The 24,914-nt window shown below is 42.8% G+C and overlaps 1 protein-coding gene across 3 annotated transcripts in view; it reads right to left on the reverse strand.

Annotated features, from left to right (window-relative positions):
• MYO9A (myosin IXA) overlaps positions 1-24,914 on the reverse strand; it is a 181,283-nt gene that overhangs the window by 62,434 nt on the left and 93,935 nt on the right. For all 3 annotated transcript variants that reach the window (XM_054836978.1, XM_054836976.1, XM_054836975.1), the window contains exons 10-11: positions 10,335-10,451; positions 1,381-1,515 (exon numbers count right to left, since the gene is read on the reverse strand). In XM_054836978.1, the coding sequence (XP_054692953.1) occupies positions 1,381-1,515; positions 10,335-10,451 (252 nt within the window). The remainder of the gene's footprint in view (positions 1-1,380; positions 1,516-10,334; positions 10,452-24,914) is intronic.

Raw genomic sequence — 24,914 nt, forward strand, 5'->3', positions numbered from 1 at the left:
GAAAGCATATCAGTTACCTTTCTAGAAAAAAAATAACTATATTGGCTTTGCAATAGTCTTGCCTTTTTATGGTGGATAATGGCAAAATAGACCTCTGCCAAGAAATACAGTCAGGTTTTCCCATGAAATTCTTGGAGCATCTGTTGAGTAGGGTGCATTGGCATACAAAGACCAGTTACAAAACTGGAATAAAATGGGTTTGAGTAGCTCTGCTCCGCCTTCTTGACCAAAAAAACAAAGAGAGCACTAACAGAGAAGGTTCAAACTCTAGAGCACACATCCCTCAAATGATCCTTTCAGGGCTATATTGCTTATTTTTGACCATCCTTATATTCAAGCAGATTTCTCTTTCTGACTTTGCAGATCTTTTATAATGCTGTGGGGGGGGGAATCAAACCGAACTGTCAGGGTTTCTGGGAAGGGCTGGTTCAATGCTCCGATCTGAGCTGGACTCAGGCCGCAGAGCGCAGCTCATCAAATCCTAGCTCTACCGAAACTAATGATAAGGAGGATTTCCCTTGACGTCACCCAAAGAAGAATTTCACCTGAAGGGAGGGCATGCGGACTGACATAAAAAAAAAAAAAAAGCATTTTGAAGGCCTGTAATGTATTTACTATATTATACAGCCCAATTATATGTTGTGCATCAATGAAACACCACGTACTTTAGCAGTTTTCTTCTCCTGCTTGTTGTTAGATAACAAATGATGTTTGGAGAAGCCTTCTCCCATCCTAATTAACAGACTATGCCATGTTACCTGCTAAATTATGGCCTGTATTTTTGTTATCTCTCTTACAGCACATTAATTTGAGGCTGGAAAGCAACACCCAGTCTTAACAAACCTAAAGCAAAGCTTAAAGTTCAACCTTTCTTAATCTGCCATGGCTATTGGAGGTCATCAGGATCTCAAGGCTGACCTTGCAGAACATGTACAGACATGACGTTTCCCCTCCCTCCACACAGATTAACACTGGAAAGTAAAAAAAAAACCACCAGAAGATTGGGGTGGCGTTTTCAACAGGTGCCGAAAAAGAACTTTTATGTGATACTAAATGACATAGCAGCGAGTCCAGACAAAGGCACGAAAGAAATTGCTCATGGATGAGCCCTTTGGGCTCATCAAAGAGACAAAAGAGCAGCGGGTAAGGTCTTCATGATGTTTGAGGATACTTGTATCCCAAAATGTTTATTTAAAACCAGCTGGATTTTATTTTACAGGTAGCAGTAAGTCATATGGTAAATTAGAAGTTAAATTTGAATAATTGAATGTACAACTCCTTAACGTACAAGAATTAAAGGGACAATTAAAGAACTTTATCGGTGCCACAAACTCATGTCAACACTCACTGGCATCAGACAGTAAATATTTCCAGACCTACCTGTTCGAGTTTAAAGATGTGTTGGTTAAAGTAGTGCTGCAAGCGCTCGTTGGCGAAATTAATGCAGAATTGTTCAAAACTATTATTTTCATAGTCTTCAAACCCAAAAATATCAAGGACTCCAATGGATAAAGTCTGCAAGAAAAGTAAGAATGTAGATTAGAATAAAATCACATAAAGTAAATGGATTATTTGTACACAGTACATAATCAAAAGCATACAGAATTAAATATACTTAATAGCAGGACTTTTAATTTTTCCTGGAATTGTTCATATTATGCCATCTGGAAGACTTGACCTACAGGAGAGAGACAACATGTAACTTCAGATATCTGGACAGACGGCCTTCTTCTAGAAGAAAAGTGCTTTGGGCGGGTTTTTTTTAATTTGTAGACAAATTGCCACCTTTGAAGAAACCTGAACCCAGTTCCAAGTTATTCTATTGGTTCTAAGACAGTATTTATATTTTGAGGGGAAAAGTGGGGATAGAGTTGGGGAAAAAAAGGCTTACACCGCGAAGACAGTCCACAGAAACATGCCTACAAGGTTGAATACAAGGCGTCTAAGCAAACACGCTCCAACTGCAAGCCTTTCAAAGGAATATCTGCACGGCAGGGGTTTGCACGGCAATAATCCATTGCAACGAAGGAAAATAAGTCTAGCCCGAAATAAAATAGCATTGAATATAAAATATCCGCTTTGCGTATCAGATGGATCAGAGGAATGTCTCCTACTGAGAAACGTAACCCAGACGGACTGATTTTTGGAATTGTTGAGTCTCTCGCACCTTACCGAAGGCGATGTAAAGTAACGTAAAAAAAGTAACGCCGCTGAAAGGGAGCGCTCAAATCCACCCCGAGCCAGGTTCCTTCATAATTAAAAACTTAGGCAACACAGCAAATAAAACAAAAGCTCCTTTTCTAACCTGACGACCCAAGAGCCTGCTTTCCCTGCCTTCTGCGCCCTTTGAAGGCTCAGCTACTGTTTGCCTTGAGCGAAGTTCTCTGGGCAGGGCAGGGCAGGGAAGGGAACCGAGCCTCATTTCCCATGGATGCTGTCCCAGGGCCCCGTGTTCCTGCACAGCTATCCCAGCCCCGGCCACCAGGACACGAGAAACGCTCAGCAGAACCAGCCCAACCCTTCTCCCAACCTGACATCTCCAGCTGTGGCAGTAGGACATCCCATACCGGGCACGTGAGCGTGGCTCTTCCATGGTCCATCACCCTTTTCTACCAGCACCCACAGTTTTGGGATGAGGGAGGGGCAGAGGCACCTCCATGCTCCCTTCAGCTCATGGGCAAGAGATACATAAAGAAGTACCCATGCAAGTTTTTTTGGAACCCATTGACACTATGATCCCTCGCAGCCTCTCAGGCCAACTTATAGAAGTTCACGATAGAGAAGTGTTTTCTTTTACTAAATCCATAATCCATAAAATAAATTGCAGGGTTTAGCGAACTACAGTTCTAAATTGTCTTTTTTCCACCACTTGGATGATTTTGTAAACCTCAACCGTATCCCACCCCAGCCTTTTCTCCAAAGTGAAGAGCCAAAGCCTGTTTGGTCTCCTACAATGACCTCTTGAGATGGTTATCGAGACACGGGTCCACCGAGGGTTTTTTTATGTTGGCAAAATGAGGCCAACACCACTGTGAATTCACAGCTTGCTTTGCAACCTCCTGGCCCTCTCTCTCCTCTCCTCCCAAACCAACCTCGCTCCTCTCACGGCCATCCAGGCAAAGGGTGGCAGTGGACCCCTGGCCACACGTGTGCGTGCTGGCCCGCGAGCAAGCGCCAAGTGTAACCCATCACTTCCAAACCTGTATGCGACTGTTCTGTTAAACAAGTAATTAATAATTATTTGCAAATAAAACTCAGATTGTGCCCATCTAGCAAGCTTCTTATCATCAGAAAAGGAGTGAAGTGGTTGAAGGACACGTGCACAGAGAGCTCCACCAGCAGTTCGCTACCAAACTGCGCTCTGGGGTAAGTTTCCATGTCTAACCAAAGTCATCTTGCCTTTGTACAGGCTCTGTTTATACGTTACAATTAATTAATTAAAAATATTAAGAGAGGTAAAAGCATTAGCACTGGTCAAGTGAACCAAACTTCAAGCAGGGAGGAGAAACACCTCTCTACCTCAGAAGAACCTGAGAGCTGCCAGGCACCCTGGCTTTAATTTTATTAGTCTTATCTGCACTCTGGATTTCATAGAACTACCTTCCTAAGACTAGCCTAACTCCACTGCCAGAAATAGAAACCAGACTATCCGCAAGTTTCTCTACGCTGCAGTTTGTCCGTTTTCGACAGACCACGTAACGTGGGAGGAAAATATGTCTTCTGTGCTCGACTCCTGACCAGAGAACCACCTACAGCTGGAACAGACAGAGCTGCCGTGGGCTTGTGAGTTGAAGCTTTGTACGATACGGACTTCACCTACCGGAACAAGTGAAAACACAATTAAAAAAGCACATAAGCGCAACGATAAGACTCTAACTCATTTTTTCCAAGAGGTCTTTGGCTATTTTATCCTTCATTCAGGCTTTTCTCCCTGTTCCAGGGCCAGGCTCTACCTCCTCACCCCTACCCATGCCATGACTACTGAAGGTCCTTGGCCAGCTTCCCAGAAGTTTGCATCGCTTGGCAAAACGCTCATGAGAAACAGCCGTTTGACCAGAAAATGGAAATTGGGAAGCCCCTGGACCAAGGACTGAGCCTGGCAGAGGGATTCGCTCTCAACCGCCACTTCCCGAGGGTCAAGCATCCTTCTCCTGCTTGTCCCAACAAATGTGGCAACCCTTTTGTTGACAGATATACGCATTAAACGAACAGCCTAACAAGCAGAAATCTTCTGCTTCACCTTTTTTTTTTAAATAGATTTCAGTAAGAATTCTTCTTAAACTCTTTGTATAATTAGCAGCTCATATTTTATCTATATTATCCATGGAAAAAGTGATGGTGGAAACAGGACAAAGTGACTTTTTCTCATCCACGTCACTGACGCTCCATTCCCATCGTCCTTCCGTAACCAAATCAGACCCCAACCACCCCACTGCTGTGCGAGCTTCTCCCTACAACCCACGAGAGCTCCCCAAAATTACTCTAGATAAAATACTCTATTGCACTACGTAAAAAACCAAGACTTCGAAGACAGAACGCTCAGACTTCCGGAATCCTTATGGAATTACCGACACTCGCCTTCACAACCGCCGTGCTGATACTCTGCGGCCATAGTTAAGCCCCTTCCATGAGCGAACACTAAGTTCTCAAGCTCTCGCAAACTTAATTTAATATGAAATAGCTGAGAATAAAAAACCTCCTCCTTTTTTCTTTAATTCACTGTGTCGAAACTGCTACTAAAATACATTTTAATGTGTACGTGTAAATACACTTATAAAGGAAGACAGAACATTTCTATATAGGGAAAAAAGGCTATTTCAGTTCTAAAAGAATCATATTAACAAGATTACATTTCGAAGTTGCCTTTTTATAAGTTTTCGCTGACACCCAAAATTAAACAAGCTCAGAGAGGTAAAATGCACAGAACTGAAAGAAATAAATAAATCCGCATTTAACAAAATCACTGCAGGTACCAAACTGCACGCACGAGATGAGGATGGTTAATTCTGCCATGGCTGTTACGTGGGGAGAACCAGGATTTTTCGACATCATTGACTATGGGGATAACTCCCGAACACCTCCAGAATACAAATTTTAAGATGTGGGTTGTTTTTTGGGTTGGTTTTTTTTTTTTTTTGCAGAGTTTCACGCCAGAGAAATTAGGGCAGAGCTCTGCGGTGAATTGGGTCGTTTGCTCTCTGTTGCAGGATTCAACATCGCAGAGTTCCCGAAAGAAAGAGGTCAATGAATTTAAGTTGGTAAAATTTCAAAAATGAGAAATTCGGAATTTACGGCTATTTTTCTGCTTTCTGGGCAAAAAAAAAAATCTCATGGTACCCAGGCAAAAGGGTTATATCAGCTTTTCCATTATAAAGCACCACAAATCTACCAGTACAGAGTCATTTCTTACAGCAAGGTGGAAAAAAAATTATTTCCATTGAGGTGTATGTAAATGAAATTATTTTGTTAAACTTCCTGACAAAAGCACATAATCTGGCTCATTTTAGGATTAAGTTTGCAGTCTAATACGTAAAAAAAAACCCAACCCAAAACCAAACAAAAACCCCAAACCTGAAGGAATTTTATATTTAGAAATCGTTTAATTCTCCAGTTTCAAGTTCACGTGTTGAATTAATGCTTTAAGGAAATCATGCAAAGATGTAATATAACTTAGACCTCAATTAGCCGAGTCGAGTTTATATGTTAATCCTATTTCTTTATCAAAACTAACATTTAAAATTAATAAGCACTCGGCACATGACTGCATTACTTAGTATATCCAACCCACAGCAAAATTCCTGTAATTAAAAGCGTACGCCTACAAGGATTCTTAAAGTTTGGGCAAACCCTGGGTTCAGAAACACTTTTTGGTTGAGACGATAAGAGTGACCTCACGCTTTCCTTAAAAAAAAAAAGTCACAGCCGTGACATTTAAACATCGAGCATGAGTCTTACAGGCTTTCAGTAAATGACGGTCTTGAAGCTACGTGCTCTCCAATTCCCAAACCGCTGATAAATAGTGATTGTTTGAGCTGATTTATGTCACCCCAAACGCATGCTGGTGATGTCATTGCTGCGCCAGGAGGCATATTTCGGCAACACCAAATCGGTTTGCTTCAAATTCTGGGGGACAATTTTTAAAATTATTTTTATTTATTTATTTTGATCTTTTTTTTTTTAGTTTAGCTTTTACAATATTCTAAAGCCAATGCGGTAAGAATAAAAAAGAATCACCACTAAATCTAAAAGGACTACTCTAATCTACATCACCACGATACACACGATGATCTATTATATAACGGGAGAGGCAGTGTTTTGCTACAAATTTGGACATTGGGACCTAAAAATAATACAGAGATGCTCGTTAAACCCATTGCATATTCAGCATTTTTTCCTCTGTTCCAGCTCAAATAGCCCAGAATTAACTAGTTGATTAAATTTAACTGAATTTTCTTCACGGCCATGAATTCTTCGTGAATTCAACCATGAATTTTCTTCATGGCCACGAATTTGCATTCACCATCATCCCCACGTACGCAGCACCTCGTCCGAAACCAGCAGCGGGGTTATTTAAGAAGAAATTAAGACAATTCACAAGAACCAAATGGGAAAAACTTTAAAAAGCCCTTGGAAGAAATGCCTTTTGGTCCACCACGTTCTGCACTATATCATCATTTTAAGCAACGAGACAGACTTCTAACAATTCTTAACCTAATTTATGGAAGGGGAATTAAATAAGAGACTCTCTGAGGTTTAGTAATCTAGTTCTCAAGAAGAGGAAAAGTCTCCGACCTCATTAATAAAGGTCAAATTTCAGACAGTTCGGGGGCGATCGTGAGAACATAAAAGAAGCTAAAAGCGACAGAGAAGAGACCAAGGAAAACGGAGAGTCAGAGCAAAACCAATACACAGCAGCACTGCTACGAGCATAAACCGAGCCGTATCAAATAACTTATTCGCGACTCGGTTCAGAAATAATACGCTACCAATCCTGTCAGCAAGCAAGATAAGCCAAATCCCACTGTGTTTTCCCAAAATAATTCACTGTGCATGTAACTAAAATTGGATATCAAAGGCCTGATTTACATCTCCCAAACACTTGCTTGAAAAACAGGGGAAGAATGACAACGGAGTGTTTATTTTTTTTAACCCAGCTTCATCTTTTGATCTTCTCCTTACTGCTGACATCAAATAAACACACATATTGGGATATGAAAATTGGCTCCATTCCCGTTATCCAAAGTTCTCTTGGGGCATGGTCTTTGTTAGGATCTAGGTCTTCTTCCCACCTATCACCAAAGCGCATGGTCCACCAGCAATTAAATAGCCTTATTAGCTATAAATAGCCTCCTCGGGAAACGCAGCCTGCACCGAGGAGTATTATGTCCACCACCAGCTTCGTTGAGCATGAGTTTTGGTCAACGAGGTTGTCCTGAGGCGATGCCGCCTTCTGCAACCTCCAGCCTTCACGTCAAAGCTACCACAACCAGGCCGACGGTAGCTCTGGTCAGGCCAGCTCCTGCAAAGGCTATACAAGCTCTTCATGACTATTTTTATAGGACAGATGCGTACGACCACTGAAATCAAAATTTACGCTCATGAAGAAATATGCTTTCACATTCATTTTTGTGATCAGCTTCTCCTCCCATATTCACTCTGAATTCAGATGGTTCTGAGTCTTTTTTTACCTCTGCAGAACACGACTGTCATTATCAGAAAGCCCTCTGCCAAAAAATCCACCATCTGACAACCTTCCAAACCTTCAAAACCTGCAGGATTATTTCAAAATATTATCTTAAAAGTCAGAGGAGTATCGGGGGCAAGCGTGGGCTGGGATTAAGCCAGGACATTTGCCGCAGGGTGAGTCGCGTATTGCTCACCCGCTGCAAACTTGGGAGTCAGCAACGTTGTGTGGTGAGGCGCAAGACCGTATTTTTCTTTCATAAATCAGAGAGGAAATGTGTTTAGGGGATTTTTTGGAGGGACCTGGTAGATGCCAGCATTGAAAGAAGTAGATGCTGTCGTCTAAGGGTTGAGATCTTGCCTTGCAGTGAGGACCTATTCCCAGGGTCTAGAGATGGCTCTGCTCCCAGTCCACCTTCCAGTTACTTGTTGGTGCTGCCCAACCCCAAGACCACATATGGGAGGTTAAGAAGAACCAAGATCTTCATCCAGGCTTTCTCCAAGCACGAGCTGAAACGGATTTCAAGAAGGATTGTGAAGTGGTAGGAAAAACCAAATTAATTGGCATCAGCTCGGTTCCTCCAGGGCAGAGAAGGATGGTAATTGCTGGTTGGTGTCTCAGCGGCAGCCGCAGAGCCCGGGTTGCCCTCGGCCGCTTGCTGACCCCGATGTTATTCCTTGAGGGCAAAGGAGCAGCTATTCCCAGCCCTGCCTGATCCAGGCAGGCGCTTCTCCTCCCTCTGTGCTTGGAAGAACTCAAGTCAGGGGCTACAAAAAGGGGCGAGGAGGTGACGCTGTAAAACAACTCAAGAGAAAATTGCCTAGTCAATGTTTAACGAAGCCGCTCTCTGCAGCTCTGTGCAACGCACATAAACTCTCTTCTTTTTAACCTCTCTGCCCATGAAACGGGCAGGATTCATGCTTTTTCATGATTTCTGGGGGACTTGTGAAAATCAATCAACGTTCACAGAGGATTCTGAAGATAAACCTAATTACGCTCCTGTCTCTAGAAGTACATATTTCTTGATATTTTGTGCGCTACCTTCCTGTTTCAGAAGGCTTGGCCCGCGTACAGCCCAGAACCGCCTCGCTGGATCTCACCGCCGGGACAATCCTGCACGTTCCTGCAGCTCCGTGCCCTGGGTGTTTGCCAAGGCAGGCGGATTTGCTCTTGCGCAAGGGCAACGCCGCTCCCAGCTGCCAACGCTTGCTGCCTGACCTGGATCTTATTGCTACAATGTGCGATTTCAGGCAAAAAGTATGGGTCAGAAAACCGGGAACTGGGAATTCGTGAGATGACGTAGCGAGACGGGCAAGAGGAAGGCGGTTACGCCGTATGGGAGTCTTGGCTGGAGAAAGTGGAGGGTTAGTACGTGGCGGCGATGCTGGGAAACAGCACGAATTTGGGCTGTTCTGGCTCTTACCTGCTGAGATATGAGGCTGGGAACCGAAGTTTAATGGCCCATAAACACCAGCCGTTGTGCGCTGCTATTACAGACATGCTGACGAAGCAAGCAGTAGCGTCCTAGTCTGATTTTTGCATGTAAATATTATGGCACAGATATTAATTTTTATTTTAAATTTTTTTTAAAACTCATTGGCTTATTGAAAAAAAAATATTTAGTATTTGAGATGCATTTCCTTGTCAAAATGACCTTTTCTGCCTCCCCAAATAATGCAAACAGGTTTTGGGGTTTGTTTGTATTTTTTCCTGGCAGTCCAGACAAAATTTTGATGAGTTGGAAAAAAAAAGCAGAAAAAGGACACAACATTTTTGGTAAAATATTAAACAGAGGGAGAGTAAGCATGTGCAGTCAGAAGACACACCGGATGCTACCCACTTTAACAGCCTTTCTCGTCAGAAAAAGCATATAACCAAATTTTATACGTGTGTATTTATTTCCAGTCTATAATTATGCTCCGCAAGCATTTCTATGGAGTTAAATAAAAGACCGGCTACGCTGCAAGTCTTTGCAACTGCAGTCCTACGACATAATTCAAACGTAATGTTAGCGCTTAGCAAAACAATCCTCCTTTTGGCAGCTGCGGCTTCAGCCTGGATGTATAACCCCCCCGACCCCCCAAAAAAACCCCGCACGCTGCTGGCCCGTATCCCAAATTTCCAAGCCAAGGGTAGCTGGCGAGCTGCAAGCGCGCGTGTGCGTGGACGCACCTGTACACCCGTGCTTTTTGGGGTCAGCATCCCCTCGTCACGCTGAGCGCGGATGAACAGACGAGAGGTTTTGGAAAGGATGCGCTGGGTCGCGGCATGCGGCCCCTGCTATCGCGGGAAACGTCATGTCATCCCTCCCATTGATTCTTTGGGAAAGCAGTCCAGCACCGCGCCGGATTCGCTCTTCCCCGTCGCAACCGTTTTTCTTCCCCCCAATCTCGCTCTTCTGCTGGTCCGAAGTGTAAAAAAAATCCCAAAGCACCTTTATCCCAGCCGCTTTGCGGATATATTATTTGAGGTGCTTCACCCTTCCCAGCTCAGCAAACGCCACTTCAAACGACAATGTCTAAAATATTAACCGAGGAAAAGTTAACTTTATGTTAAGCAACGCGCTGTTAGGAGCTTGGGTAATGTTTTATCCCGTAGTTACCTATTTTCAAACACAAGTGGGTAGCCAGAAGAGCTGGCGAGACGTTACCTTGGTGTTTTCCTCCATGTCCTTTGAGTTGAGGAGCGCGTGGTTAATTCTGAACACTATCCAGTCGAACAGGGCGCTGTACAAGGATTTAGCCATGGAGTTTCGCACAGTCACAGCCTGAAAGAAAAAAGGAAAAAACGGTGATTGGAAACGATTCCTGCTCTGCACTGAAATGGGTTTTGCTTCCCAAGTTCCCACGTCCAACGTTCATATTTCTCCCTTGCCAAAGCTTTTGTCTACGATTTTAGTTTACGCTGTGTTTAGTTGGTGCCGGCAGGACTCGGTTGCAATCCCAGGGCCATGAGATGTGCCCCTGACTTTGGCTGGATTTCCTTTGGTGCATTCAAGCGGATGATGCGTGAGATCACACCACAAATCCCATCGCCGGCAGCGAAAGGAAAAGAAATTAAAAAAAACACATTTAAAAAAAAAAAAAGTATTTAACTTTGCTAAGATCCTTGAAGAGTTTATTCACGGAGAAGGAAAGAAGAGGGTGGTTATTGCGCAGCAAATGTCACAAATGATGCGAAAGCACACACCAGGGCAGGCAGCACCTGGTACCAGCAGAAGTGTTACAAACCCCTATAGTAAATCCGCAAACATTATGGAAAACTTGAAGTTTCCCAGGTACTGCCAACAGGAGCTACAAATCACGGCACGCAGATTCCCTTCTCTTCCAACAGCTCTCCTAGAAAGAGGAACAATATCGCCGAAGCGCCATCCCCGCCACGGTGCTCTCGGCCACGATGCAAAGAGATTTCGCTCGATCAACAGGAATGAAAAAACCAAGATCAGAGGAGGGTACCCAGGCTGCGCTTTCCTGAACACGGGTGCTTTGGGACGGGCACCCCCGTACGTATCCATAAAGCAATAATTCATGTTTAACATCTTCGTTCTTGCTGCTTGTGATTCTGCCTGGGTTTAAATTACTACCTTGAGTTGTCTCGCAGTGCTTTGGTAGGTACTAATCACCTAAAGGTCTTATGATCCGTCACTGTTAAATTTCGGTTCATTTTAGACACTGCAGAAGAATAAACGAGGGAACAGAAGGTTCACGCGTAAATATTTCATTGGTGGCTTATCACACGTCGCCTTGAAATCCTTCTCACCGACCCTCCCTTCAAGGTACATCATCACATTTCACCAGCCCAGAGCTCAAGAATAAAGCTCCCGTAGCATCATTTATCTCCTATTAGCCTGTTCCCACCTTTTTTTTTTTCCTTGAATATTTTATGATAACATCTTTTAGCACGATCACATGCTGTTCTGCCAACATTTTGCTCTCAACATGCGACACTTGCAATTTCACAGCGTACGTAAGCCTCCGTACGCTGCTAACCATTGCTCGGTGGCGATAAAACGCCATCCGGTAAAGCCACGTTGCAAGGATAATTACAAAATATTGCAATAATTAACAAAGAATTACTCACTTGCCTGAAAAAAAAGCATTGCTACGAACCAAAAACAAGCGTACCATGACAATATACAAGCAAAAGGACTGAAAGGATTTGTTGTAGCGTGGACCAAAATAGTGCTTTTAAAGACGGAGCGTGAGCTGCTGAAATGTCTGAGTTATCCAACGAGTGTTGGAAAGCAGCTGGCATTTAGAAACACAAACAGGTCTAGCTTCCAGTAACTCTTTTATGTTCCCTTTACTGGAGAAAAGGTTTTGGGGAAGGGTTTTTGCTGGTTTTATTACAAGCAACGTGGGTTGGGTTTTGGTTTTTTCCCTGTTGTTATTTTTTTACATTTTCCCAAAATGCGTGTGTGTGTGGGGGGGGGGGATATTTCAGTGATGAACAGAAAATTTCAAGACCAATTCTCTAACCCCGCGCTCTATCTCAGCTTATTTAATTGGATAAAGCTGGCAAACAAACAGTGCCTCTGTCCCACCGGAAAAATCAGTCTCTGGAGAAGGATGATGGCCAAGACCCAGGAACGTTTGTCCTAGCGCAAACCAGCCCAATTAACCGCTCCAGCACAAAGGCGTGCAACTAAAACTGAAAACCATTTCTGTTTAAAGCCGCGGAACAAGGGCATCATTTCCTCTATGCAGTCAAATACAGGTTTATATTGCAATATTTTTCCTTCCCCCTTTTATTAGAGGTTATAGGGGATGTGCAGGACTTCACTGCTGAATTTTCCTCTTTTTTTTCGGTAAGCCTGCGCCACCCCAGCATTGCCCAGCTTGGCCCAGGGATGCGCGGGGTGGGCTCTAAGCCATCGCTCTCTTCTTACGAGATGGGCTCGGCTACACGGCAAGCTGGGAAGCCCACCAAGAGCTGCTCTCCTTCCTACGCTTGGGACCTAAAAACGTGATCGACGGCTCAGATCCCAAATTCTTCAATACTTATTTTTAGAAACGCTGGCTGTATCATGAGAGCTGGTAGGAAACTCCTGGCAAAGCAATGTATAGAGAATACAGGGGGGATGGAGTACACGTACACATGGAGCTCATTTGCAAATTTGTTGGCACCTTATAAGCCAATTTCTTCTCTCCGTTGTACCGACAAATCGAGATAATTCCTCAACAAACACGCTGTCATAGCGGACTTGCGGTGGCACTTCGCCCCGCAGCTCCCCCGGATGATGAAACGCAGCGGGGCTGAAACTGGGATGCTCGCTTTGCCTCATGGTACGCGTGGTCTTCCCCTGGCAGGATTTCCACCGTGCACGCAGCAAAGAAATCTGGTTTCGGACACCCAAATTGCTCCAGTGCTGCTGGGTGCTATGGGGTCACCTCAAAAACTTCTCACCAAGCCCATCTCCCCACACCGTGATGGACCTGCTCGCATGGAGTGATGTCCACCAGCACTGGGGGTGAAGTCTGCGGTACCCAACATCTGCGGTACCCAACGTCCACTTTCTAAATTGAGAGATTTTTAATTGGCTTGAAGAGTTGAAGTCAGCGCTTTGCCTTTGGGTAACATCCATTTATAAAATACCAGCAGAAACATTAATCTATTTTATATGACTCAAGTGTTGGGGTTTGGTTTTTTCCATTTCAATAAAGTATATATTCTTAAGAATAGATCCATAGATCCTGGATGATATTACATTAGAGATAAAGCCCTTTTCTACCCTAAATAGACACCAAACCACCTAATCTGAGGACTATCAGGGAATACTATTTCTTTTTAAATTAAGGAGCTGCTGTAATTTCAAGAGGATGATTTCACATTTCCCCCCAAATTGTTGGAACAGTCCACTTTGAAACCAAGTTTCCCACTTTTATTTTGAATTTCAGCCATTCATCTTGTATTGCCATATGCCACCACGCAGGCGGTTTAAAACGCCACTAGTCCAGAAAAGCCTTGAAATAAAAAAATAAATTTTAAAAAACCCCCCTGTACAGCAGTTTATCCCTTTCAATACATCTCGCTTTTTTCTCTGTTCAACTGAGTAAAGCTGCGGAGGAGCGACAGGATGAAGGCTGCCCAACCGTCCCTGCTGTTCGCATCACGACCCGGCGTGCAATATTCTGGATATTCTTCTTGTGATTACGGACTTGTTGTTCAAGAAAGGATTGTGCTACGCGCTTACATTCAATCCTTTGCAGCAGAACATTTAAAATAAGCACTTAAATATTTGTTCCCATATTTATTACTTCCTGTATTTATTATCCTACATATATTAAATGTGAATATTCTCTGAAATACATAGCACGTATTACGTACGGCTTGTCTTCAGGTAGTCACCTACAGCTTCTCGTTTCTCCCACAAGCCTTACGTGACGTTTAGGCAGATCTGGAACACCATGGCAATCATTAAACCATTTTTATTTCGCTCACAAAGCAAAATAAAAATAGCTCCTGCAAGGCCAAAACAAATCTCTCGGGGATGAAAGCAAGCGCAACATCTTGCACACACGCAAAAATATCGCTGATTTGAAAACGAGACAGATCAAACGCACTTTAACTCCGCGATTCAGGAAATAAGCCGAAGACAAGGTTTTAATCAATAGGTTTCCTGCTCATCAGGCTAGCGAGGATATACATATATTTCATTTATTATATGCTAGAAATGCCACTTGTTGAGGTTGGCCAACTTTTGCTAAGATCCTGATATCAGATATTTGGGGTTCCTCATAAGATTGCATTGCCAAATTAATCGGCCTGAAAGTTTTCACGATGGGCATTGGATTCCGGCTACCTTAAAAACAGATGTATTTTTGGAAAGATCTTCTGGCAAAACGAACGAGGGGAAGACAGGCTTAAGAATTAAAATCTCTCTTTGAAGTGTTTTGGAGCAAGGACTTACACTTTCGGCAGCGACAGCCTGTGTTTTAGAGACGGCAAAAGATATAATCTAAGAAAACCAAACTTGCTCAAATTAAAAGCCTCTGTAAATCACATTTGTACGAGTTCAGTAGATTCTTAATTCTTAAGATTACAAACTCTCTAAACGCATACGAGCGCATCTTCCGCCTGCTGCCGTTCCTACCTGCTCCCTACCCCAGGGTCGGGATTTCTTCCTCCTGCTCCTTCAAATCTCTGCACTTGGCTGAGATTTGAAACTCCGAGTAAAGGTCTTTTTCTGCCAGCATTATTCAAAATATTTACTGGTACCCAGATAATCCAGGGAAAGTAAAAGGGTTAGAACCAAGCCCCTCCAAAATTATAAATGGAAAAAAACAGGGAATCAAGGGGGGGGGGGGGGGGGGGGAAGGCATTGACACTCTAATTTGCATGTCTGCTTTAAAAAAATATAGAAAATTAACATTTTCTTCCCTTCCCCTAAAGCACAGCTCTCCTGGTTGCAATCAAATTCCACAAACCGGTATTTTTTAAAATTATCACCTACGAAATTTTTAATTTTATTACGAAACTTTTAATTACGAAACTGTAATTTTACAGGCTTCTTTGCTCTAACAATACCGTCTTCGCATTACACAGTCCCATACTACCTCCTCCCACAGAAGCAATGACTCACGAAGAGCGAAAACCAGAAAAGAGCTGTATGGGATGATGTAAAAGAGTGGTATTTTAATAGACTTTTTTTTTTTTTTTTTGCACTGCTTCTGTTGGCTGCTGTTAAAGCCTGGATGGACAGAGCCGGATTAGGTCTCAGGAGAAAAAAAAAAAAAAATCATGTTTTTAATAAATGTCAGAATGATTATTTCTTTCACCTTGCTACACATTTAGAAACCACAACAACTTAGATAACCAAGATTAAACCATCATTTTCACTTCCTAAAACCCCAGTTAAACCAGCAACTTTTTACTCACCCTGCCACAATTTGTTCCTAAAAAAAAAAAAAAAAAAAATTCTAAGGGAGCAATTTCATGCTCCAAGCTGCCAGTTGAATTTTATGGCTTTAAATATCGAAAAAAACTGGACTGCCACAAACGTAGTGCTTCACAAGCAGATGGGCCCCTTTGCTGTAAATCTCGAGCACTGGATATACCGACTCTGAAAAACTCATTAGAAAAAACCCCTCTTCTTCCAATTTCTTTTGAAACCTCAGATCTTTCCCCTGTATGTCTCCCTGGACCTTCCTGGAGATGCAGGGCTGCCAGAAATAGTAAAACTCAGGCTTGTATTTGTGCAAAGTCCACGTTGGCATTGCAATGTCACAAATCTTCCAGACTTTGGACTTGGTCCTGAAGCCAAAACCAGGAGAAATCTCCAGCTCTTTGATCCCAATACGGTATTGAGTAGACACAGGCTGTTGATGTAGGGGCAACATTGGCATTTAAGATATACGTACCAGCACGTAATCTAATGGGGAATGTTCTATCCCAAAAAAAACATCTGGAACTGAACACAGATGGTCCATCACAACCAAGCTTGGTCCACTTTTTATTTATACGGCCAGATGGGTTGGGTGCTCAGTGATGTTTAATTTAAGGCACCCTTACCAAACACAGCTCTTGGTTTCATCTTCTTGATGCAGCCCAGTAGAGAAGAGACACCAAGCTCTGCCCTGCTCTTGGACATCGGCTCCTTCTAACACCAACAGATGACTCTGTAAGGTGAAGAGATGCCCACGTACCACCGGACAGAGCCCTTGGTCTTCGTTCTGATGACTCCAGCTTCTCCCCCTCCAGTGCCGCTGCAGATCCTGAAGGCCACGGTGGTGATCTGCCCTCCTGGCAGATGCCCAGTTAACCTTTTACAGATATCTTCTCATGATCTGCTGGGAGAAGTTGTTCCCCAGCGTGCAGCCCGCGATCCTTACTGGATTCGGTGTTTAAATTGTTGACTAACCTAACAGATGAGCAAGAGCGAGCAATAGTTCAAGTCTAACAATAAAAACCTCAAATATTTCTTAAGTTTTTCAGTCTACGGGGAATAAATAAAGCCTGGAGAATAGAGGATGGGTGGAAACAAATGCTGAAGGGCTTTGAAAGGCAAAGAACATCGGTTTATCGTGCATCCTGCTGAAGAAAAAGCCATCGAGAGACTGCTGGAAGGAACGTGGTTTTAATCAAACACTTTCGCAGCCAAGACAAGCGTTTTCTGGAGCGCAGACCCCACTATCTCCAGCGAGATCCAGAGTGATATCGAAATGCAAAAGCCAGATCCTGTCCCCAATAACTCTGTCCAAACTCAACCAACCATAGACCCTATCTGGAACAGCAACCAGCCTCTGACATTCAGCTTTAAACATTTTTGACCCAAACAAAAGCACGGCATAAAGGACTCTTGTAACCAACATAAACGCTTCCACTAACATGTTGTTTAAAAAAAGCCTGCGTAAAATAAATAACGATTTCTGCGCAGAGCATCACTCGACATGGAGACTCAGACAATTAGAATAATGCGGAAAGCAAGCAAAGCAAAGCTCACCCCTTCTGTTATCACTTAGGAAGAACATTATATTGATGCACTGATCAATTCTGGGTGAGAAATGATTCCCAAGAGGTATTTAAGAGCCAGCTACAGACCTCTAAAGACCTTAAGCATCTTAGCTCATTGAGAGATCTGCCCATCTTCCCTCACCGCTAATGCAAAGGACGAGATAGACTGATCCCAGACAAACAGAAGAGAAAGGCCGGGTGATGGATATTTGGGTACCGGCAGCTCTTATGACCAGTTCATCAAGAAAGCAATTAATATTACATTTTAACAGCCACTGAGTTTGCTCAGGAGGGATGCTGAGCATCGCTCCATCACTGCTACCTCCTGGGCGTAGGAAGCACCACATGCTCCTCTACAGAAAAGCGAGGCAGAAAAACCCAAAGACCGTTTTGTGCAGAAAAAAAAAATTGCCCTTTAACGCATGCATACTGGAGAGCAGCGATCTAGTCTGGGTCACTATTGTAAAACATGCAGCTTATGAAGGGTGCACGTGCCCAGAGATGGGTTTTTGGACCCCATTTCCTAAGTACAGACTCAGTTAATGAGAAGTGGACTTAAAAAGTACAACTGGAGAGTAAGCATAAGCACCAAACCGAATTAAAGCCCTAATGAGGATTAAAACCTCGTAGGGTTTATTAACTGTGACAGGGTACAGCCCTTATCCTATTTCTTCAGCATTATGCAAATCTATGAAACAGCCATGAAGACACGCTGAATGATTCAGTCGGTCAACATGATGTTATTTCACCATCAGCTTTTGGTCAACGTAACGCCGTTAAATCCTCTCCCCGTTTTTCACCAGGGAATAACATAGACGTGGGCGCGAGGTCAGTGCGCCCACTCCAGAATTTCTAAAAGCTATGAGTACTTGAAAACGGGATGCTTAAAGGCCATTTCTCAGGGACAACTCTGGAAAACTCGTTGGCTCTAGAAGAGAAGACTTGTTAGAAGACAAGGATGACTTGTTGCCTTGTCGTTAGCCTAGAAGAAGACTTGTTGCTTTGTTGGTCACGGTCCTTCCTTTCTCCAGTTTTTCAGCATTTGCCCTAGAGACCGTGTGTGTGTTTTTTCTCATGATGGACATTATCGACATTATTTGCTCCCACTGGATAAACCCATTGCAAGCGCCTGTGTTGCCTACAAACGCAAAACTCCCCAAAAATCTGGTTTTACAAGCAACTCTCCTTGCAAACTTCCCAGTAAGAACTTGCGATAGTCTCCAAAAATTACTTTGTTAAAATAAGAATGATCTCGATACAGCCGTAGAAACTACATATGAGTTCTTCCTCTCCTAGTGACCCAACAGCTCTTCCGTAACACGTCCATGAACACACACGTGTGAGGGCGTTTCCTGCCCGCTAGGAAGAAAACACGTAACGTACGCACTCCTTTCAGACCCGTATCAACAAATACTTAGAAAAATCAACTAGAATAATTCCAGGATGCCAAGAAACGTTTCCTTCTGAGTGTGAAGTTTGCAAGACCACGTTAAACACAAAGATAGGAGTTATTTAAGTAAAGGCGGGCACCACAAAACACTACGTTCTCTGCTTGTGTATAACAGAAACGGAGATTCCTCTTCTCTTCAGGAAATAAGATATGAACACCGGAAGAAAGGAAATATCCCGTTCTCCCTTAGGGCCTTTGATAGACTTCCTATAATTTCTATACAAGGATGAAAGGTGCTTCCAATGAAATATTCAGGGGAAAAAAAATTAAAAAGCAGCACTAGGATTCTTCCTCTTCAGGAAATCCCTCCATAAATCAAATCTATATACAGATTTTTAGTGGATCTATGGGGGCTTTGTTTGTTTGTTTGCTTTTCTTTTAATACGTGGAATAGATTTTCAGTGCGTTACTCAATGCATCAACCGGCGTTTCTGCTCACGGGGATTTGGCACTAAATCCCAAGAACCTGCTAATATCCTGCCATAAAAATAATGCAGTGAGCTATTATCTGACGATCATACACAGGATTTGATTTTTGTTATCATCTGATGGCTGTTTTAAAATCCTTATCAGCCATTCCCATTTTTCCCCCATTTATTCTCTAAGGTGAAATTTGGCTTCATAATTACATTTGTACTTACTGCAACACAAATGTCTCATTCCGAGATGACTCAGAGGAAAAAATACATTTTAATACCTACTGAATTTTGCCCATGGTATTTACCTAGCATTTTCTGATGATGCCTCCCTCCTTCAATCACTTCTGTGAGTTTAAGTGATATATATAATTATCAAATGGGGGTGGGGGGAAGGAAAAAAGTGTATTTGTTTTCTTATTTGACTCCAAGCGTCTAGTCAACAAAATTATGCCGCACGCATGAGTAAATGATGAAATAAATCAGTTCCTATTCTACAAAAATCCACATTTACCTCTTTTTTTAAAAAACCCTATGTATTAGCAATGCTTAGCCAATGTGAAGAGCTATACCACTGCTAGGTGTAAGACTTCTCTGAGATTAGAACAAGCAAAACCAAGAGCAATTTGAGCTCTCCCAATACACTTGATTTGTGTCTCATAAAGGGGCCTAATGAACAAGAACGGACGCGCAGTCAATTGAAAACAGCCCACGTGGGCATTTAGGTGATGATCATCTCTGCAGAGATCATGAATTACACGATTAAATAAAACAGACTCAAAACATACTTTTATTTGAATGGGGCTTAGGGCTGCCAGCTAATAACAAGTGCTAGTCTCAGAGAAGTAGCTACCGCATGTACTAAAAAACTATTAAAACCCAATTTTTATCTCTGCCCCTGTTACTGCTCCATGAGGGCTGAAAAAACACCACCCGTAAGGTGGCTTCAGCTTGGGTTTGTAGTTGTACAGACAGGAGAACAACTGCCGAGGGATGGCTCGTGGGGTCTGTCGCTCCTGAGGTGGAGTAACATCTAAGGAAGGGAGAGACACGTAGCTGTGAAGCAGAGCTAAATTAGGGAAGGAGCAGAAAACGAGGAGGATGGTGATGTAGTAGCACCGCATTACAAAACCTGTCGGCGCATCGCGTCCTCTCTACGGCTCGCCACCGAAATTGGGACAACGTTTTTGGATTTGAAAAAAAAAAAAAAAGATGCAAAACTGTAAGTTGCTGGAATTAGGCAAGGTCTAAATCCCTCTTTTTGTCCAAACGCAGGTTTTAGCGTGTCATCTCCCATCAGGTTCAGCCTATTCACTGGGTCCCAAGTCACACGTGTGTGCGCACGGAGAATTACGGTTTCCTGCTGTTCGGCTCGCTTTCTATTTATGACCGAATACATCGTGCGTCTGGTTTACATTCACAGCCGTGTCCTGCGGCGGGAGATAGATTAAGCAGCTTTTGTGGTTCCCCTTTGGGTCACGGGACACAGGCTGAGACAGGCAGGCTTAGCTGTTTTGGGTTGTTTTTTTTTTTTAAACGGAGGCTTAACACCCAGAGGAAAGTACTCTTGCAGGATATCAGACTCTAGCTTAATCCCTATCTTGGCATCAAGGAGTATTATATCATACTCGGGCTGGATAAGTATGATGTAATTTTCCATACTCGTATTTTATCTTAGCATCATATTAAAATCCTGTCATTCTCATGTTTGCTTTTCCTAAGAGAACTCGAATCATTAATGCATCATGCTGACTCCAGCCTGCAAAAGGGGTTTTTTATGATTTTTTTTATGTTGGATTAAAGAAGAGGAAAAAAATCTTTAAAAGGATCATTGGAAGAAGAGTGAGAAATGCAAGAGGAGTCTAACTACAAAAAGGAAAAGTTCATTTAAAAATGCTATAAACTTCCCTGCAAAGGCTCATTTCTACGTTTTATTCCTATAAAAGTACCTGCAAACTATATCCTTCAAAATAAAAAACCCCAAACCCCTAAGCTTTGCACTACCCACAACTGCTGGCTCCTGCCTTCCCCCTTCTGCCACGTCCCGGCACAAACCTTCCACTATCACTCCAGAGCCGAAAGGCAGCGGGTTGTCCTGCCAATGGATTTTATCCAGGAGATGCAAGTGTCAATGATGTTTTCCAGAACTTATGGCTGGATTTTACAAAGACAAAAAAAAAAAATAGACTGGAATGTCATGACAATACAATACCGAATCACTCTCCAAGACAACATTGAAACAAGAAGGCATTGCAGAAGTTTTTCACTAAATCAGTTATAAAGTTCTCAGATTCAGAGAGATTTTTTTGTTGTTAGTTTCCAACTTTACGTATCAAACACCTTTTTTGTAATTCTTCTTGCGCTCTCTTCTCCAGTACCATTTTCCCAGTACCTTCACGATCACCTTCCTTGGACCAAAGTCCATCTCCAACCTGCCAGCCTGTATTACTCAGAGGTATTTTTAGGGGCTCTCGCAAACCGTGCCAACACCCTTCCCCAAAAAAATCCCAACCACAACAGGAGAAGTCTAATCAATGCGTTTGTCCAGTGAGACAATCTTCCTGCATCAATAGACCATCAGGTTGACAAGAAAGTCCTTCAGAGTTACTAGTTTACCTGCTACTCAAGGAAATAAACCATTAATTATTTAAAAAGAATTATCATTAAAAACATTTTTAATGTCATTGCACTCTTTACATTGTGGGTTAACGCGCTCGTCCTAACGCCGCTCCCTATCTCGCACACGGTCCCACCGAAATGGCTCACGCCGTTCCCGTGCTGACACGACTCTTGAGGAATACCATGGGAACTGTCAGCACGCTCCTGCAACCTTCCCCCTCCCTACTCATCCTCCCGTCGTTAGACGGACGTTAACAGGGAAAATGAAGTGGAAAATCTGAAACAAGAACGTCTTCTGTGGGTGTCAAAGACCCACCGACTGTATCTCAGCTGGTGGTAGGCAGGACTTGGAAGAGGACAGATGGGTGACCCATCATCCCCACCAAGACCTTGCCTGCTATTTATTTTTAGAGACCTTTTTACAAGTCCCCATCTATACTATCGTCATATCGTAGCTGAATATCTCTAATATGCTGTAGTCACGCTTTTCAGAAAAAAGCACCCAGGTTACAGTCAAAACCAAACTAAACCAACAAAAATCTTGTTAGCGATTTTCTCAAAGTCTCAACTGTGGAGCCATGTGGTTACACGTGCCATCTTCCTAAAAAGTCAAAGTCTTCAGCCTTCTGATTTGGACAGCGTGGTTAGAAAATGTCATCTGTAACAACAGAAACAAAAAAATCCTCTCTCTTCCTGAAATAAAACTCTTCCAGAAAACGAGTCCATGGTTCTCGCTTCTCCCTGTGGAAGAAAGGATGGCACGGAGCATGCCTATGGAAAGGTGATCACGTAGAGCAATCATGAGCCCACCACAAAGAGCTGCAGAAGAACAGAGTCACCAGGCAGCCAAATTTGAAAAGTCTGCTGTCAGCAAAGGTTTCAAACACTTTTTTGGAAACAAAAAAGTGTTTTCCTCCACCTATGTTCATTCAGAGTTTGTTCTATCAAAAGCACGAACTGAGATCGACTTCAGTCCATGCTTTCACAGCGAAACCAGTACATAAATAAACAAACAGGTTACTTAGCGGCACAAGTAGTAGATCTGTGACCTGACCCGAGGAGGAATCTGTAGACCACATTTCGGGATATTCACTCGCTGCTTCACAGGCACAAAGTACCAGCATTCCTACCGCGAAGCCCAACGCGTCGTCAAAAACAGCACTTGAGCTTTTATAAGCCAAATCCTGCCTTTCCGTTGGGCCTTCCTAAGCAGAAGACACTATCGAGGAAAAACTTCTTCTGCCAGTGTATCATCACCCTCATTACAGACTTTTTTTTTTTTTTTTTTTTTAAGTTTCTTTGGCAAGCTTCCTCAAAGAGAAACTATTTCTCGTCACACCTTGGCTGCTACAGCTGTAGAGGCAAAGTCTGTGCAACAGACCCTGTCCAGTCATGGAGCTTCTACACCTCCTCCTACATCAAGTGTTGATAAACAGCCATAGGCTCAGAAGATATCAACCTAAATTTATTCAGATTGAGATTATAGAGAAAAATCCCATATTTCAAGCAACAGTACCAAAATTACATCCTGTGTGGGAAGAGTTGATTTGCTAATCCAGGAATGGTTCGCTTCCATTCTTAAAAAACTTTTCACATGAATTCAGCGTAAATTTAAGTAACAAAAGGGACTGTGTGAAATTAAAGTGTCTTTTCAGTAATCAGATGCAATTAAAAGAATCTTTTAAAGAGTCAAGAATGGATTTGATGCCAGAAAGCGCAGTTGGAGAGGGAAGGTTGACTACGCGCAGAGCAGTGCATGGAAAGTCAGCATTTCCCTTCTTAAAGTCCTTATTTTGGACTCTGCTCAGAAATCTTGAAATCTGAGAGTCTCTTTTTTCCAGACATTAGTGCCAAATAAATAGTATGAACACAGCAAACATGCAAGAACTTCCATGGTGGCACAGAGGAGAAGAATAACCATGACATGGCTTCCCAGGATGTTCAGATGTACGTTGTCAACCATGAAGTTCTGCAGGTTTGGAAGATCCTCATAGACATGACCTCTGTTCAGCCAGATCTCAGCATCAAATCCCGAGCAACGCTTCATGGAAATGTTAGGGCATATAATCATCTTGTGGGGAAAAAAAAAAAAAAAATTCATCGAAACCTGTTAAAAAAATAAAAGCCCCAATGTTGATGGACTTGGTCTTCCTAATAAAGGAAGGACGCTGGATCCCATGAAGAAATACATGCAGGACACCAGTCCTATAAAACCACTAGCCTCATCAAATCCATATTCTGTCACCAAGCACAGCTGTTCCTTGCACTTTGAAAGGAAAAAATGAGAAACCTAATCCCATGAAAAAGTTTCTTTTGAAGTTGTACACTGACAGGTTGCCCTCGTGTTCTGAAGCAGAGACGCTTGCTTGGCTCTTAAAAAACTTTGTGGGGTTTCAGTTTTATTCTATTAATATTTTTCTGTTAATTCTGAACACGCTCATCAACGTACCAGGTCTTCAAAGGAATCCTGCTAAGCTCCTGATGCTAATAACCTGTGGTGACAATGAGTCTCCTAAGCTAATGGGGTTCGGTATAAGTAGGTGCTTCCAGCAGTTTTGCTACTTTCTATTCCATTAAATATTCCTCGTCCTCATACTTCAGGACTGAGAATTTTCATTCCACTTTCTTCACACTATTAATTATTTTGTCTCGTTCCCACTTTTTCTCCTCTAATAATTTCAGTCTGTTAAATGCTCGTGATTAGTTGCAACTATGATCTTTTCCTTGGTTTTGTTTTTGTTTTTAAATCTTAGGTAATGTTATGCCATTTTACCCTGGAACTCCATTCCTTTTTTCTTCATAATGGTCTGAAAAAGGCATTAGGCAGTACCAGTACATAAGCTAATGAAACATCGCTCTGCTCTTTGCCGTAATGAAATACTTTTTTCCCCTCATTAAGGTCTGCTCCGCAAGGCTTCTCTACATGCGTCTCTGCCAATTAACTGTTACCATGCTGGAAATTAAACGTTCTCCCCAAGCCTAAGCCACTGACGCGGTGCAGTTTATCGTCCAAAATGACCATCTTGTGATGGTTATTCATGAACATGTCGAGTACCTTGTATTCATCGGCAAGAAATTCAACCCAGGTGAAGAAGGTCAGGGTGAAGCGGCACATTATGATATGAAAAAAAGAAGAAAAAAAAAGAAAAAAAAAAAAAAAAGGAGAGATGTGCCTGCCCCACCACTCCCGGGCAAAGGTTCCCTCCTCGCAATGCTGGTGTTTACTAGACTTCTACCAAACGTAGCGAAAGGACACAGACCCACCTCTCCTTCCGCTCCAAGGACCTTCTCT

The sequence above is a fragment of the Grus americana genome, chromosome 10, assembly GCF_028858705.1.
Source record: "Grus americana isolate bGruAme1 chromosome 10, bGruAme1.mat, whole genome shotgun sequence".
Classification (NCBI taxonomy): domain Eukaryota; kingdom Metazoa; phylum Chordata; class Aves; order Gruiformes; family Gruidae; genus Grus; species Grus americana.